The sequence below is a fragment of the Melospiza melodia genome, chromosome 1 (genome assembly GCF_035770615.1).
Source record: "Melospiza melodia melodia isolate bMelMel2 chromosome 1, bMelMel2.pri, whole genome shotgun sequence".
Taxonomy (NCBI): Eukaryota; Metazoa; Chordata; class Aves; order Passeriformes; family Passerellidae; genus Melospiza; species Melospiza melodia.
In genome coordinates, this window is record NC_086194.1 from 109,568,766 (window position 1) to 109,587,904 (window position 19,139).

General features: G+C 37.6%; 1 protein-coding gene across 4 annotated transcripts in view; it reads right to left on the bottom strand.

Annotated features, from left to right (window-relative positions):
• Positions 1–264: 264 nt before the first annotated feature.
• TERT (telomerase reverse transcriptase) overlaps positions 265–19,139 on the bottom strand; it is a 32,859-nt gene continuing 13,984 nt past the window's right edge. Inside the window, exons 8-16 of one of the 4 annotated variants that reach the window (XR_010028756.1) lie at positions 17,652–17,737; positions 15,715–15,828; positions 13,924–13,995; positions 10,168–10,294; positions 9,815–9,876; positions 8,298–8,422; positions 7,811–7,948; positions 1,678–4,098; positions 265–544 (exon numbers count right to left, since the gene is read on the bottom strand). Coding sequence is in view for 2 of the 4 variants with exons in the window: in XM_063164229.1 (XP_063020299.1) it covers positions 3,995–4,098; positions 7,811–7,948; positions 8,298–8,422; positions 9,815–9,876; positions 10,168–10,294; positions 13,924–13,995; positions 15,715–15,828; positions 17,652–17,737 (828 nt within the window). In the remaining 2 variants the exon portion in view is untranslated. Of the gene's footprint in view, positions 4,099–7,810; positions 7,949–8,297; positions 8,423–9,814; positions 9,877–10,167; positions 10,295–10,323; positions 11,672–13,923; positions 13,996–15,714; positions 15,829–17,651; positions 17,738–19,139 lie in introns of those variants that run through there. The other 3 variants (XM_063164229.1, XR_010028758.1, XM_063164239.1) reach the window with 3 other exon arrangements.

Below are 19,139 nucleotides of genomic sequence, written 5' to 3' on the forward strand. Positions count from 1 at the left end.
AATTGGAACACAAGGACGCACAGTTTTATTCACTGCCCTCACTGCCCTGCCCCTCTGCTCCAGGAGATGGAGAATGGGAGCCCTCTAAGAATAAGGACTGCTCCTTACCAGTACACTCTAATTTTTGTAAATCCCTATGCACACTTAAACAGCAGTCATTTTGTGATTATTTCATATTCTCAAGCATTGCAAGGAGCAAAGATAAAGCATCAGCAGATAAAAGAATGTTAAGGAAATTTGAGCAATTAATTCTGCACAAATATCTTAGCAGATTCCAGAATTTATTGTAGTGGAAAATACTGTAAAAAAAAATCCCCATTTTGCCCCCCTTTATTTCTCATACTAAACACAATAGCTGAATAGCATAACAAAAATGCAGATGTATAGCAGCCTTTCAGTGAGCTGCAACCTTACAGGACATGACAACAAAATTAATGTTTACTGAAAAACAGGATTTCCTGTACTTGGCTGTAGATCCTGGCCACTCTCTAGTGCTGGGAGATGAGGATTTCTCTTGTCACAATACCTAAGGAATCAGCAGCCTCTGAAAAAATACGGAGAAAGTAAGTGAGGATAAAGTATGACATTGCCTTCAGGGTGAGTAACCGAGTCAAGGAAGAGAAAGGACTAAGGTTATAAAGTTGTAAATACATCAATAAGAATTTTTAACTAACTAAAGCATATGTTTTATATTCATGTTTCTGACTACACATCACTAAATGTTCATTAAAATCCTACAGGCAACTATATGCAGCAGGTTTAAGTAGTCAGAGTTCTGTTCTTAAACAAAAACACATCCAACTAATATAGAGAGAAGCTGAGAAAATAATTAAACTAGATCTAAAAGACTTTAAAATCTATAACTCCATCTTGAGTCACTGTCACGGTATCCAGACTTGACTTTGGAGCTGTCCCTTCCATTCAGCACAAGGAAGGCTTTATGGATCACCAGACATGCAGTTCAACCCAGGACAGGACTCTGGGGGAGGACATTTTCAGCTCCACTAACTACAAATGATGGCTGGGAAACACAAGCTGAAGTTACTGTTTAGCTCAAGTAGGCATGTAGAAAAATGTGTTGAGCAACTCTTGCATGAACACTGCTTTTCTGTTGTCAGTGCACTTCTGATATTACCTCTACCAAAATTCCAAAACTGTAACCTCATTCCAAAAAGTTAGTGCTACAGGTTCCCCTTCTTATTCATGAACAATAAGATGATATCCTATAGATACATTTTTCTCCTGAATAGCTTGACTGTGTTACTTGAGGGAGCATGCGTATGCAAACACCTTCCACTCACTCTTTTCCCAATCTTTTATCTCCATGTTCCATCAAATCTTCTTTGCTCTAATACCCTGCTGTAAACTCAATGTTCCAACAAACAAGACTTTCCTAGGATTGTCTAGGTTGCAAGAACCACCTGGGTTCTTTGGGGGTAAATCAGTAAAAGCTACAAACACAGCTATGGTGATGCTCAGCCTTAGCCAGAATCCACAGCCTTAAAACAAGGAGATAAATTGCCTATTAAAGGAAAAAGTCTCAGAAGGAGCATTGGAACAGCACTATAAATGAGGACACATCCAAATTATCATAATACAATAAACAGCTGCAGAAAGAAAAGCACAATCCTTCTGGAACAGAGAGGAGTTTCCTACATTGTGAAATTTGACACCTACCTCAACCTGAGATTCCCAGTCCATATCTCCTTCCCAAAAGGCAATAGTGGAGAGAAGGACTTGTTTGATGGAAGCATCCAAAATATTGTGATCTCCCCTAGAGGGGCTTCTGTCAAATTCCTTCCTTACAGCTCTGTAAACACACTAAAAACAATGTTCAGCCCTATTTCTCCCCCACCCCATTTAAAGCCTCCGGCAAGCTCAACTTCCTGAGTGGTTTGCAATGCTGCAGCGCAGGGAGTTACCTTCAGTGGTTTGGCTATCAATCCCTCTACTTACCTTCTCTTAAATACTGAGACCTTAACCCTCACCACAACTCTCAAAGATTTTGAAATTTTCCCAGCTGTACAATGATTGTTGAAAATCCACATTACAGATTCAGAACGCTCCTAAGGTAATTCATTTAATATTTCTAGATTCAAGTTATTCACTCTACCCAAATGTTTCCTGTCAGCAGTTGCTGTTTAACGCACTGCCTTGCTACTGCCAATTAAGTAGAATATATTTTACCACCACAACGGATCATACTATTTCTTCTAGAACAGTTCTGTGCCAGAATAGCTTTATGGAAAATTTCTACCTCCCCAACATTATAAACATGTATTTTTAGAGCAAAAAACTGTCTGCCTCTGCCACGGTTAAGCTATTCCATAGTATTTTCTTTCCAATTAACGTAAGCCACAGCAGCAACTTCAAGTTTCCAGTACAGACTGCCGGCTCTTCTTCAAACCTCCAAATTCTTCACTTATGAAAACACATACCAGTTTCACTTGACTTTCCCCTACCTTTTTGGGGGAAGGATATTTTTAATGAAATAATCTTCTCTTGTGATTTCTACACTGTACTTGTATCTGTTTACAAACAGCTACTCTTTAAAACTGATAACTCAGCCAGTAATTGTTGGGAAAGGTTCAAACATCAGCTCAGAGAATTGCAAGCATTACCCTGTTTTCACTTTTATGAAACACTTTCAGCTGAGACTACATCATAAGTTTATCTTCTCACAGAGAAAGATGGGCCAAGTTTACATTCCCTCATTCCCTCCTTTCTTCATGTTGGTGCATCTTGCTGTCTCTTCCTGCCACAGGATCCCATGAAATAAAGCTTTCTGCACTGCCAAGCCTCTCTTATGCAATGTTGTTCCTGATAGTGCTCCCTCATCCAGTATCACTCAGACCACTGAGGGGCATGGGGGTATTTAAATGTTTGAGCTGCTGGCTGGAGAGCAAGAGTGTTGTTCTTCGTCTCTAGTAGGAACAATTGCTCTGTGGCTTATTTAAAAATGTATTTTAAGAGTGCCACTTTGCAGACAGAAAAAACCCAAACCTGTATGACTGACTGTACATTTTGAACTGAGTTGTGATGTTAAAGGACAGACTGCAATACTGCAATTCAACCACCAGTCCCTGTGTAGTGGGGATTTGCCAGGGATGAGGCAACCGTGACTTCTCTGGGCAACCTCTTTCAGCAACTCAACACCATCACAGTAAACAATTTCTTCCTTATATTGAATGCAAACCAACTCCCAGTTTAAAGCCATTCTCCCTTTTTCTACCACTATATGTCCTTGTAAAAAATTTGGTTTTGGAGAGCCAAAGATATGCAAATAGAAAAGCAATATACTTGGTATATTATCTAGTCAAGAACTTTTCTTTTGTGGGTATAAATGCACCAGCATCATTCTGTACAACACTGTATTAAAAATATCCTAAGTATTCAAAATAAATAAAACATACACTAAACATAATCAGCTTGGACAGTGAAATTTTGACATACATTATTTGTGACCTGCAAAGCATAAAATTTCTAGCCTCTACAGCTTGCCATGAAATGCATTTGCCCTGTGCAGGTCACTGCTTTTTGTGACACAAACCAGCATATTAATTACTATAAAATAAAGGACCTGGAAACAAATATGTGTTATTGCAGTTAACCAGCCAATTTATTACAAAATTGACTGGAACACAGAGAAGTAAAAAACAGCCCTTCAAGACAACTCATTGAAACAAGAAAGTTAATATTTTTGTACAAAATATAGTTTAATGATTCCTTCATCAAGAAGATAAGAACTATGGAACAAAAATTACTGTGAATTTACAAAAAAAAACCCCACAAACAAAAAACCCCAAACAGGAAGGTATTAACAAAGCTATCTGCTCTTTTTATGTCCTTGTAGGGTACCTGAGAAACAGACACATAAAACTTCTGGGTGAACTTGCTCTTGGCCCACTCTACCAACATAAACTACAGAGAAGTCACCTAAAGACATAGCATTTATTTTCAAACCTGAGAAAACTATGAAATAAACCTCAATGAGTTAGTCCAGGATAGCTTTGAAATCTTGACAAAGAGATGGTTCTGTCACTGCCTGCAGTAGTGCCACAGTATCTTCTGGGATCCTCCTGATTAGCCTCCTCTTACCTACCAAAATATCAGAAACAATTAATTACAACTGCAAATAACTATTCATTCTGGTTTAGGGAAAATGCTAATGAAGCAATGAAATCAATACTAGCTAAAACCACCCAAAAAGCTGAAACACCTGAATTATGAGGAGAAAAAAGCTATAATAAAATATGCTACTGCTCTTCCACACTTAAATTAGGCTAACAAATAAAAAGGTTCAAAACTGTATGTGAAAATATTAACAAAGACAATCAAGGAGAAAATTCCTCCTCCTTTCTGTTTTTGTGACTTTTTTTTCAGATTTGAAAATTTCATTACATTTTGAAAAGTGTAAGCCCATTTGTTCAACAACTTCACCCACCAAATAAGGCCTTCTGTTAAACCACAGTTACTGTGAAAGACTGAATGTCCCATCAATAGAAATACAATAGACAGCAAAAAGGACTTCTTACAGATTAGGAAGAACATGTAAAATCCTAGCAACAGTTTAAGTCTGTCACTAAACAGTGTCAGCAAAATTGTCAATGATGCAGAAAGCCAGAAGTACTCAATAAACATTTGCCCTGTATCTGAAAAGGAGACAGATGATGTATTTATATCTTATCATGATAACGAAAGACTCTTGCTCCTTTCCCCACTGGTAATATAACAGGAGGGATGTTAAACAATAACCCTGTTTTAAATACTTAACTCTGAAGAATGATGACAACTCATGACAAGCCCCTGATGTTGACTTTCAATAGGTTTAGAAATAGTGGGGAGACCTCCTCCCCAAAACCTATGAGCTTGATTTAGATTCCCAGGGAGAGCAATGGAAAGGCACATGCAGGGACACAAGGGAAAACCACATTTATATCAAGTCCTGTCAACAACATAATCTTACAGAGGTAGTAAGTTTTATACAGCCAATACAAACTTCAAAATGACAACAGGAATTGCAGCTGTTAAGTCGACACAGGGGCTTTCACCAGCCTTGTTTATCTCTGTGCTAAAGATTACTGCAGCATGTAGAGATACTGAGCAAACTTCTAGGATCCCATCCCTGTCATGACTAATAACATCCACACAGGCTACCCGATTTCCAGAAGACAAAACTAAAAATACCATGTTAGAATTAGCTCTGACATCTCTACATAATGCTTAGCTCTCTAGTAACCTTTTCTACAAATGATGTTCTGATTACAATAACATTGCCCAGGACTAGATCTGGTGCAGGGCAAACAAAACTGATTTGTAACTGCATAGAAAACTATCAACATCTCTGTAAATGGATTTCAGTGCATGCCCAAAGGATCGGGACACTTAGTATCGTACCAAATTCAGAAGAAAACACAAATACAAACATCATGTACAATCAGGGACTGAGCAACAGTCTTCACCTATGACCAGAGGCCTTGGGGATACAAAGACAATGATGCCCATTCACACCAAGGGTATGCATGTGACTTGTCACCACAAGATGTCTTTGTACACCACCGATTATTGCATCAACCCTTGCTGCACTGGTGGAACAGGGCTAGTGCAAGTACAGGTAAGATTTTAAGCTGGCTATCAGCAAATGGAGAGAGACCATTTGAATTACTTGGACCCCAGTGATCTGTCAACCAATCACAGTGAAAGTTTCCATCTTAAAAGTTTCATAGTAAAGTCACAAGTCACAGCCTGCTAATTGTTCATGCAGCTGTTAAGCAAAGATTTCTGCAACCTTGATCTCTCAGTAGAGTACTTGAAGTCTCAGATATTTCCAAAAGAAACTGGAGTCCGTAGATAAGAAAAGTGGATTGTCTTAACACTATGGATGTGAAGAACAGATTCTGCCTCAGAGAAGGTAAGATTTATGAAAGAATAGCTGAAAATTACTCTTTTCAAGAGAACGCCACCATTGACTTTCTACAGACCTTTGGACTTTTCCTGCTCCACCTCCGCAATACTCAGGAAGTACAACATTAATAGGCTTCCCCAGGAATTTAGGAAGAAAGGGAATAACCTTTCTAAAGGGCAATTCTCACTGACAGAGAAGCCAGCTGACAGGTGGCCAGCTTTCTCTTCCTGGGTAAGAAACTGTTCACAGAGTTAGGCCTTGACCACGTGCAAGTTTCAGGTCAGTATTGCAGTCAGGCAAGTTAGGCACTTCTAGGGGTACAGCAGAAGGAACCTAGTGACAATTGCTATTCAAACTAAGAAAACTTCATCTCTACTTCCCAGCCCATTTTCCTGGCATCTGTGGTGGTGTGACTTTGTGGACAGCAGAGATCGCTCTTACTGATGCACACAGCCGTGGAAGGTGAAATTCCGCTGAGCAGTAAAGCTGTCTGGGGCTGTGTCTCCACCCTGGAAGTACTGTCAGATTAAACAGCAAAGCATGCACAGAGAAGGATGGAGGAACTTTGGCTTAGATTGTGGTCTGCCAGTCCAAGATCCCAAAAGTAAAACCTTCAGCATTAGAGATGAAAACTCAAATGTGGCCTATATGGATCTTAGAGAAGTGAGGCAGCTCCCAGAGAAGCCACTGTCCTACTGGTTCTATCTACTGCATTCTCTGCTTAGCTCTTCAGTCCCTGTCCCCTCCAAGTGAAGCAAGCAGCCCTGCCCTGGCGTCTCAGCAGATTCAGGGCCTCTGGTTTTGGTGTCAGTGTGTAACTCAGAGAAGGAGTTTCTCTGGGAAAGGCTGTTGGAATTCTGCTCCACTCAAAGTCCATAGCTCTCAAGAATGAGGCTATCAAGATCCCAACCATTGGTTTGCTTCCTGTGAAAGTGTCATCTTGATACATTCACACTGCACCACCAAAACTCAGGCTCTGCACTCAGGCGTTGTTGCAAGCCTTTGATATGGGAAGGAAATGCTTCCTTAAAAAAGAGCTGCTTTCTTTTTGGGACACTGGACCTCAGTGCAGCTATCAAAGGAAGCTTATGATATCTTTCAAATCAAATAGGTGTTACTCTGGAATGAGACCCAGGAATTTCTTGCTCTTGTATAACAAAACTGCCCAAGCAATGACTCATTCAGAGCACAAATTACAGAGTCAGCATCGAGAGTCTGGCCATGACCGCAGCTAAACTCATCACCAGCACTGGCTGCTTCAGGAAAACCTCTTGCTGTCCACTTTTAGTATCTTAAAACTGAAAATTCTATTATTTCTGGAGCTGGCCTGCAGGCAGACTGAACAACTGTTAAAGGAAAGAGCTCCTCAGGGCCCAGGGACACAGACAGCATCTTTCATCAAATGGAAGTGTCAGAGAAACACCAACATCACAACTGTGCAAGAATACAACTCTGCAAGAATACACATGCAGCGGAGCCAGTGCTTCTGTTTCCAAGTGACTCTGGTGGCACTTTTTTGGGTAAAAGTTTAAATTGTGGGAGGAGCTTTAGTTGCCAGTTAATCTACATTTTTTAAAATAGAAGCTTGAGTGTTTGTATTTCATTTAGTTAAACCTGCTGACAATACATACATGATTAACACAGTCTTATTAAGCCTTCTGAAATGCACAAGCTTACTGAGTGCCAAGCATCAACTGTCCTGTGAGAATAAGGCTCTAGAAAATGCAGTGCGGGAAAGCATTTTAAGTTTTTAGTAAATTTGAATAAAATCAGGAAGATCATTAATGTACATCTGAGAACAACATTTTAGGATTAGAAAACTTTAAAAATCCATTAGTTTATTCATTAAATAAGTTTAATTACAATGAACCATAGATAAAACTGTAAAAACAGCTGAATACTTACAGACTTTTAAGGATGTAAGCAGACATTTGTAAACAGCTTCATGATTTAACAACTTGACAGTGAAGGCATGGTAGCAGAGCCATTCTGCTACCTGAATAGGGAATATGCCAGATACATCTTTGCTATCTTTAGCAACCCCTAGAGATAGAAAAGGAAAATAATGTAACTGAAAATGATGAGCATTAACAAGTACATCTGGTCTCCTCCTTCTATAAAATCACCCCAGGACTTTTTACTAGAAACCTGTGCAGTCAGTGAAGTCTTGTGCATCAGCAGAAAACTAACAAACTGGTACTTGAAACACAATCTTCAGAAAACTGAGTTTTAGAAGAAAATGTACTGTGATACTTATGCATTTCTCAATATTAATACCTGATTTTTATCCCAAAATTACACCATTGAACTGCACATTCAAGATGTTCTATTTGTCTAAAAAACCCCCAAACAAATCCAAACCCACTGCTTCATTGCCATTAACATCCTATACCTGCATTTACTGTTTTCAGGATAGCATAGCAGCATGATGCAGTCTGAGAGATAATCCTTAGGAAGAAATCAGGATTTTTTCTAACTTGCTGGCTGAATGGAAGCTGGAGAACACAGGCATGGAACCTGTTCACAAAAACAGCCTCTTTAATAAAAAGTCATTTGCAATTTCAAGTGAAACTATGACTACATAGCTTAGACACTATACAACATGTAAATGCACACAACAGTCTTTAGCTGTATCAACACTGTCACTGCATGACACCTCTCCCATATATCCACAATCCTGGAATGTCACACGTAAATGATGCTTGTTTCTAAATTTTATGCTGAAAGAAGATCTTGAAGCCATCTGCCTTGGTAGCAGACTTCTCCTCTGAGGATAGCATGACTGTGTTATGTGCAGGGAAAACTAAACTACCCATTGTCACCAATTCCATATCACAGACTGTGCCACCAGAGGACACTCACATGAGAGAGAGTGAGAAGCAGCAGCAAAGCAAAACCCCACAATAAATTCTGTTGAGGTATGCAAGAAAATAGACTTCCAAATTATTTCACAGACCAGGACACTCACTCCTTTGACTATCTAGAAGCCAACTCAAGCCAAAAGTTTAAGAGCTGGACACATCAGTGCTGTACTAGACAAACCCAATTACACTTCTTGGACAAGGAATACAGCTTGAATGTGGACCAAGATGAACTTAAGAACAAAACCAAAATGTCCCTTCATAACAAGTGTGAGCATAGCAAAAGAACAACATCTGATTTCTGTGAACAGTGAAGAACTCCTTTCACATTTTTGTGTTAAAACAATAAAAACCCAATTACTTGCTGCTGCCAATCATTCCAAGTTTTCAATTTACATAATTTAGCATTTTCTTCCAACTTGCTTATCAGTTTTGATTTCTTTCCCTTATCTTTGTTTAAAACATTCACTTCCTCTACTGATCAAGCAACGGTCACAAATGCCAAGATATTACCAGCTAAGGTGCAACTAAAATGTTATCAGCAATAAGAAACTACAATTAACTTTGTATAATGAAACCTCTCTTCACCTGGAGTAATACTGGTCAAAGTTCTGTATGACTTTAACAGATACAAAGTTCTAAATATAAACTGCCTAATATTTAACTAATCTAAATATAAAATGGTTAATAAGGCTTCTTATCATACTCCTGAATCAAAACAGACAGGTTATCTTGAGGTCAGCTGTCAAAACCAAGACACTGAAAATCCATTTGGCAAAATATCACTTGAACACACAAATCAAATATATTTCTGTATCCTAAACCTAACAGTATTACCTAAGAACAGTGTTGAAACAAGAATAACTTGACCCACTATTGACATTTACTACTGCACACATTATATATATATATATATATATATATATATATACACACACACACACACACACTGCACACCTTCAAGGCACACTTGTTTTCTGATTCATAGCTCCTCCATGTGGCAAGAAAGAGCAATGAAATACTGACACTTCAGAAGACAGTCACTCACCTGTAAGCCTGGAGTAAAAATATCTTGTAGATGTTAATGAGAACTGTTCTAAGGCTGTTGATCTAGAACAGAACAGAAACAGAGCTATAAGAATATTTTAGTGGCATAATAGAATTTGTTGAAGATCTAGACAAAAACCATTTTATGTTAAACTTAAAAGATTTCTTTAATGCAACTAAGTTAACAATGTTGTGAAGGATTAGTTCTGAAACCCTACACTTTATCTGATGTCAACATTCCCAGATTATATGGATTTCCTCTCAAAATAAACTTGTATGTTAGAACTCAAAGCAGTTTTAATGCTCTTCATCACTAATCACTATATTGCCAAACATCCATTTTCATATTCCCACCTGTAAATCAAGAAATAAACTATGACATTTCAGTTTGAGGACTGCACTCAATTTGTATTTCATGTTTTTTCCAGCTGTTACACTTGAATTGAAGGAAAGACTTGATCTGATAGAAGTACAGCTGTAACTAGAAAAAAAAGTAAAAAAAGTAGTTAAACTTTATGGGCTAACAGACTAAATAAAATTCTGTAAAGTAAGCCTAAGCCTCATTTAACTTCCCATATTACAGAGATTTCCTGCTAATCAATGAACCAGTAGCTAAAAGATGACCATAATTAAATTAAATGTTGAAAGAGACTAGGCCCTGTGGCATTAAGGGTATTTAGCTAAGGGCTGACTTCAATATCTCAGGGCTGAAAAATTCAGCCTGCTAAAAAAAGCTAAATCGATAACCTTAAAAACAAACTAAATGTATTTCTTAAACACATTGTCTAGCCAGAACATTATTAATTACTCCAGTGACAATCATCTTATCTATATCTATGATCCATGCAATGTAGGAGCTTAGGCTTGAAGCCACCTTAGTTACTGGAACAACCCTAATGTTCCAGCTACTTAAGTCACACTTATCAAAAGCAAAGTCTTGAAACAAACACTGGTGGGCTTGGCAGTGCCGGGTAAATGGTTAGACTTGATCTTAAAGGTTTTTTCCAACATAAAGAATTCCCTGATTTTATGATTCTGATTAGTGCCTCCTAGACCAGTAGCATCAATACCCTTTTCAACATAAACTTTTTCTTTCAAGAACTCAGCTAGTGAATAAGTCTCTTTGGCTGTTGAGTTTGGCCCTTCGCTACGGGAAACCACGTCATATAAATTCCTTTCCTGAAGTGACCAAGCTTTTCTGTTTAGGAAGACTACTGAAGAACTTTACCACCCTATTGGTGGAAAATTTCCTCCTAATTTTCCACTTAAATGCTTAAGGGCTGTTTATACTAAAAATGGTCAATAATGAAACTAACGAAGCAACATTATCCTTGAGTTTAAACCAGTCTTTCTTTTTGTTCTTTAGAAAATCTCGTAGCTCAGGGTCTACAGAACTTTTCAGTAGGAAACATTATTTTCCTGTCTGGAGTTCTATGCCACATCAGATTGTTTTGTCTAAATGGTCAAGGTTGCTAGTTTAAAGAAAAGTTCCCCATCCCACACATTCTTGCCCATCTGAAGTGTATCAGAGGGAACACTTCTGATGTTGAAAGGATTGCTAGCCCCTGTAGTCTATACCAAATTAATCCCAATCTATTTTGCAATTAATTCAACTACACCATTCCCAACACACCCTTGTGCTTCTCCCACTGGAGTGCACAACTCTATTTACCTGGAGTAATCGCAGTAAACCTCAAGTGTTTTTGTATCTAATAACAAACCACACCATGGGATCAAACGACAATCTGGCAGCTGTTTAAATTTGGAACATCCTGGGATATCATCAACAGGAAAATTCACCACTGTCTTATTTGGGTTTATTAAAAGGCCGTACTCAGGAATACCTGTTGCTAGAGTCCTAAAACAGATATCAACAGTTAGGCTAAGCCCCCCCAGCAAAGCAGACAAAAACTGGCACCATGCTGCAAGACAGAAAATCTTGAACAAAAGCGCAGAAATCAAAGAATGAAGGGAACCACAGCCAACTCTTCAGGTTAAGGAACACAGCTAGAAATAAAGGAAGAGAAGACATTACAGGCAAATAAATATATAAAATAAACAAACTTGAGTATAATGGAGAAAAAATTTTACCAATTAATGCAAATTAAGCACATCAGCCATGCAATGCTTGAGACAAGCTGTATGAACTGTTGCCCGATTGATAGCTGACACAAAACTCGGATAAGCTTTGTGGGTGCTTTATTAAGGGCCCGGGGAGCTTGGTGGACTCACGTCCCTAAAACCCGAGCCCCCAAATTCACGTATGGGTGCTTCCCTCTTATACATGTGATTCACAACAAAGTCTCCAAGAAACAGTTCCCCGTTCCCCTTGCCTGGTCACAGACCCCTTGTGATACATTCCTTGGTTCACAAACAAGATCATTAATCCTCTGCTTATCTTATTCTAAGAGCATTGTATGCTGCCTCCAGACAGGTTAGCATTCTTACTTTCCTGCACTAGTTTAATTATTTATTAAATCCCTAAGACTACCTGCTAGGTTACACACAAAACCCAACACACTTTTCAACGGCTACAAAACTACTTTTTAACAAACCAGTTCACACACAACTCACTATAATTAAATATTTTGCTAAATTTCATTTCTTTTCCAACAGAACCACACTCACAGAAACCTCTGAAATAAAAATCACTGGTAAAAGATGACAAGTTCCTGTTTTTGGAAGTTAACAAAAGTTAACAAGGAGAATCCATATAACAGGAACCTCACTTATCTGATGAAAAGTGTTGAAGGGGAACATTTTCCCTAAGAATGTTTTCACTGCCAGATTACCTGCTACATACTGGATCAGCAGTGTCATGGACAAGAAGCAGTTTGCCTAACTTGGTAACGTACTTATGTGCAGGCTTTAAAGAGAGGAAGAGCTAGGCTCCTTTTCTTGGGGAGTCATAGTCTTAATGCTGTCTCCTCAAAATTAATTTACTGAGTCCCACAGTTCTAATACTACATTAGGAAAACCTGGTTCTCATAGGATCTGATCTGTAAACAGTTGTGAAAATCTCTCACAGAAAAGGCTACTTCTCTACAGAAAATCAACATATCTGGTAGAGAAGCTGATATAGAACAAAGATGCAGACAACTTCAAAGGGCAAGAAGGACAATATCTGCACTGCTACTCAGGTGACATTGTGCTGAAAAGATGTTATAAGAGATTAATAGCTCTAAGCCCTCACTGTTAGTTTGATTTATCTGTAAACCCACAGATCCCTAGAAATTGCTTTCTGTTCTGATAGGGAAATGAGGACAAATGAAGTCTTCAAAACACACTACCACTATTTCATACAATTCATACTGTACTTAACGGATTGCTCCATTACCTTTCAAGCTCACAACAGAGCTGCATCTTTGTGACTACTGAAAAGCATGATGCAACTGACAACACTGCAGATGCTAAGCTTTTCTTCAAGACCTGCCCTGTGGATCCTTTAAATTGATTTTGGCATCAGCAGAACTCCCCTAGGACTGACTGTACACTCCTATCTGCAGTAACCAGGAGCTTCTGGGATTCAATTTTTAAAGAAAAGGTAGTTCTGAACCACAACAAAGAATTACTGTTTTAAAACTTCAGTGTGAACTGCATACTACCATGCTATTGGTATCTTCAGATACTCATCATGGAATGTTAATGACCTGAAAATTCTTAGCAATATTGGATTGGACCAGAGCTGCATTCTTTCCTGGGAAACAGAAAACAGCAGCATGAGTTCCCAATAAAAATATTTTGAGAATGTAAATAAGGCATTTTAAAAAAATTGAAGGAAAATGGTTTTCAAAGACAACTGTCATCTGCTTTGGTTAGGCAACAATACTTATTTTTGCTTGAAGCTCCACCAAGGTTAGTAGGTAGGTCCCTAATTTAAACTTTAGCAGGAATTGCCCAGTATGTGAACTGCAAACCCAGTTTGTTAACTGGCAACCAAGAATGCAGTTTCAGGATTCTTCCCAAGCACAGGCTACTACCAAGGACTCCAAAATAGCCCTTGATTGTTAACTCATAAAACAAATACACCTATGTGCATAAAGATGAAAAACAATTACATAAAAGATAATAACACTAAATAATTTGCAGACTATGTCTCTAACAGCATACCTTAGAAAAGTTCTTGCCTTCATTAAATGTGGTGTAAGCAGCAAAAAATCATCAATGAGACGTATTAGGACTCTGTAATCAAGAAGAAACCAATTTTAGATTTTTTAATACGCAATCTTTTCAAGGTTTTCTCATACATTTCAGAGCAACAATGTGCCTGCCTATTTTAATTCACAAGATGGTAGAGGCCAATATGAACTCCAAATTGAGGCCCATTAAGAAATTCTCTGTTTTGCTTCTTTCCTAAACATGAATGAAAATAAATAAATAAAGGAAAAAAGCAATGAGACTGGCTAGACGAAACATGAAGGAATTTACAACATACAAACTATTCCACAATGGCTTCCCTGGATACAGGGCTTTACACTTTTCTAAGGGAGAATTTGCAGTATTTTTCTTGACAAGACAAGAGGTGCCAGACCAGGTACACAAGCAGATTCTTGGCGGGATCCAACTCTCTTCGTCTACCAAGTAATAACTTGTTTATGAAGCGATAGCTTGACTGTAAACCAGAGTACCATCTAGCACTGCAAAGGGTGAAATTTTCCAACAGAATTTAGACCCTAAGCATGCCCATATTTTTCTGGTAAATCCTGCCTAGCAGATCACAGAGAGGTAGCTCTGGAGATGATGATGTACAGTCTTGTCTTCAAAGCAAGAGTACTGCCATCACTATGACCAGATCAGCTGCACCTTGGCCCAGCCACATCAATAACTACCTTATTCTTCTGACTTAAAGGACAAATTAAATCATCAGGATCATTCAACAGACACTTAAACAACATTCTAAAATCTGCTCTACATAACGACAGTGGCTACATTAAAGAGTGCATTCTTCTGAATCAGTTTGATAATTTCCCCTTTCTAAACACCCTTTGGAATCAACAGACAGCTTTTCACACTCACATCAGAACACCCTCAAGTCTGTAAGAAGTACCACTTTTATAGGGAAATGTTTAAAATTCTGACACCCAGCAAGCCTCCCAAGAAGAGACACCAGACACATGTACTTATCTGGAATATTCCCACAGTTCTTTTTTATTTTTTTGAGGGGGGAAGAATTCACAGCAATGAAGGGAAATGTCTGAACACAAGGTTCAGGGTTCAGCTCATGACTATATGCCCTAACCCAGGATTCAGTTGGGGATCTGTTCATACAAAGGTAAAAGGAACCTCAAAATTTTTACAGCTAATAAATTTACAGCTAAAGTTTTTATCAGACTAGTTTTCTGTCAACTTCCTAAGGAGCAAGCACATGCAGGGCACAAAGACTGAGAAGACTTACCAAAAATCACACAGGGCTTTAAACAAGAACCAACATATAACATAAAAATCTGCTATAACACTCTGACCTTGATAAAATGTTAAGATTTACTGACAGTGGATTGGAAAGCCCTCAGGCAGAAGCCTGGAGTATCAGTATCAGAAAGTATGTAACAAACATCTCATCTTGTCTGAGGTGGAAAGACCACAGATGATGTGGGAAGGAATGAGACAAACTTCTCAGAAGTATAAGAGCAGCTTGTAAGACTCCTTACCGGTCCTTTCTAAGAATAAATCTCCTACCAAAGATAGAAAAAAGCTTCTCTGCATTTTCTTCTCAGTCTTGCAATGGGGAAATTCTCCCCAAAAAACAACCACAGTTTCACTGAAGCTGCAGAGATGTGCAGCATACTCCTAATGAAGTTGGAAATCCTTGAAATTCAAAACTAAATGTCAGAGAAAATTTCCAACAATATGTACTACATATTATGAATTACTGTAACAGGGCACAGCACAAAGCATCCCTACCCATCCTGCTTTATTCCAGCGAGCCATTTGTTTTCCATATCTCCATAGAATAAGCTGCAAAGTAAGGTTGACAAAATGGAGCCCTGTGGAATTCCACAACACTGTAAGTAGTACCTATCAAAGAATAAAAGAAAACAAAAAAATCAAATCATGTAACAAGATCACAATAGCTGTTAAATATTTTTTCCAAGTATAACATAAGAAATATGCTATATGTTTGCCAGTTAGCCTTAGTTTTTTTTTGTTCTTTCTTCTAAGAATCTACATAGAGATCTAGAAGTTTTAATTTTAACAGTGAAAAAAAGCCCACTAAATCACATATTTCGTATTAAACTCCAGGAGACAACTGCCATTAAAAAAAGAAATTGCATAACTGATCTCAAACCACGATGCTTTCTTCTGCTGCAGACACATCCTTCATTCAAGTTTTTTAATTCTTTATGTTACATGTTACTGTGACAGCTTCAAGAGAAGTCTTCTTATACACAAAACAAAGTGCACTGGAAGAATTTTCTATGCTGGCATCAACCAAATGGGTATGGCTCACAAAACCCAAGGGAATTATTTTCACAACACTTCTTTGAAGCAGTGAGATACTACAATGTCCATTTCCCCACTATTACACCCCACAGCCTGGTGAAGCTGAAGAGAATAAATTTAGACCACATACTACTTTTGAGCACTGATCCTACCTGTATTTTCAGTCATCTGAAAACACTCCTGGCAGTGATTTTATTTTCTTACAGACTTTTGTTAAATGTATCAAATTGTATTAAAAGATTGCTTAGATAATCAGCTCCATAATCAGCATTTTTCAAAACATCAAGTTAGTGTTGACTGTGATTTTTTCATGAGGAAAAGAGACATTTCTATTTATTTACTGAACATATGGGGTTTTTTTTGACAAACAAGAACAAGCTACTTAAAAGGACTAAGTTCATTTCAGGACAAACAGTATTTTTTCAGTCAAGTTGTGACAGAAATTGAAAGCGTGAAGGTGGTTTTGTCAGGGTGTGCTTTCTCTGAAACCACTAAAATTCCATGAAGCATACTCACGTTGGTTAGTCATTAATAAAGTATGCCACAAGAGCATTCTTACAATCCTGCCAAAGGGAGTGTAAGCATCAATGCTAGAAAAAAATATAAACATGCTTCTATGTGACTCTTTGAGAGCATTTCTCACTCTCCCTCAATCCTGTGAGATTTTAAAATAAGTGTGCTAAAACAAAGGTATTTTTTCCAGAGTTAGAAGCTATTCACTCTAACATAAATCACCCTGAATTTACAAGTAATGATCATGTAAGTACTTCCTTTTTTAGGCATGGTACACATTTGCCACCTGGAGGTAAAATATAAGTACCAAGACAGTATCTCTACCAACACAAGAAGAAATCCGCATTACTACTTTCTTAAACATGTGATTCTTAATTTTGGAGTTGCTAATAATTTAAATTCCTATTGCTACTGCCTTTTATTTTTATTTCAACTTGTCAAAGAGCAAAACCATTGCACTTCAGGGAAATTACTAACAAGGCTTTTGCATGATTGCTTGGATGTTACTCTTGCTTTTGCTCACCACTATGGATCCCACTATTTTAAAGTATATTCCTTTTGAATTACACTTGCAGTTTTAAATGAAGGTTATTGCATATGCTATTGAATAATATAAGTTATGAAGGTTATTCCCCATTCTATGGAATAATGCATTGTAAATAATTAACATCACCCAGGTAGGGAAGAGAAATAAAGCTGACTCCAAACTCTTCATGCTTTTTTGGAGCTTAAACTGATACACAATTTTTCACTAAGATGAAATTAAAAAATCTTTAAAAGACAGCTATTCAAAAGTCCCCGAAGTCAATTAAACATATCCTCTTAACAAGAAATAAACAAACAAACAAAGCATACTATAATAGAATAACAAATTTCTTTTTTACCTGTTCCTTATCTCCAGAATGCTGTTATGTATCATTTGAAGGAAAAAATTAAACAGGCTGGAACTTGTCTCATAAAAAGTTAAGCTCTAGAAATATGACAAAACAAAACAAGATTTGAAATGAAAAATACACTGTAACTTTGAAGATACATAGAAAGCTTTAAAAAAGTAGACTGTAGCAGCTCAAACCCCTATGTAAGTGAAAAGACAAACCCGAAACCCTAGATCTGAATATACATACTAAAAAGTTGCTCACATCCAACAAGTTAATTTTTGTTGGATGTTGGTTTATTTTTTTTGTTTTGTGTCAGCAGAAATCAAATATAACAACTAAACCCACTTTTTAAAGTGCTGGCATAATACATTGTATTATTACAAGGTACAACACCCTGCTCTTTTGGCCACTTTCTATCCTGTAGGACAATTCTGTATGTCACAATCTTTATGATTCCCGAAGTCTTGACACACTCACTTGCCCATTCTGCTGCAAAACACACACTTCATGTATTACAAACACTTCCATGCATTGCTGTCCACCCAATATTTAGGGAACATTTTATTAAAAATTATAAGATAAGAAATTCATTTACAACAATTTAAATACCCTTAACAATGACTTAACTCAAATTAAAATTACTTACTACTTGCACAGATTAGACAGCAGACAAAAGCACCCAGCCTTTGATAGACCATGCAAGATCATGGTTACTTGCATTGAAAAGATAAGGTGATGTACCAGTGGTACAGACACCCAGCCTGACATGACACTTTTCTCAAGATACATTGTTCTTTTAAGATAATGGCACACAAATTGTTTTCAAACAGAAAATATTTTTGAATAGAACACTGCTGCTCATGCAATATCTAGTCTAATTCTCTAAATCAGTTTGAAAAAGGTAAAATGTACTTATACATCAGCAATCCAGCTAGTTTCCCTTTTCATCCAGGTACTCATTAGACTTTATTTTTGTAGGATCCTGGAATTGTACACCAGCCACACCATATATTCTACTCCTATGTCCGCAGATACACAAGATCATTTCATGCGTATGTTAGAAATCGCCTTTTGCCAATCTTGTAATTTTCCACTGCCAGGTTTAGAGAAGAAAAATCTGAAGAGGAATTACTAGCCTGAAAGAACATACCTGTCTGCTCATTGGATGCTCAGGAAATCTTGTAGGTTGTTATTATGGAACACCATGATTACAAGCAAGGAAATGCATGATGACAAACTGTCTGAGCCTATCACCTACTTCTATGTCTTGAGAACAAACACTTCTATCACAAGAATGAAAACAGAAGGATGCTTGCTTCTTGCAACAAAGCATCAGCTGGAGTAAAGTTAAAATACGTGTAATTTTTAACCATATGTTAATTCACGAAAAGCAAGAAATCTCTTTAAACAAAAACTTGGAAGAGTTGATCTTGTTAGCTTTGCACTTAACTCTCCCCAAAGAAGAGTTCATTCTCATCCACCTTGACAGATAAT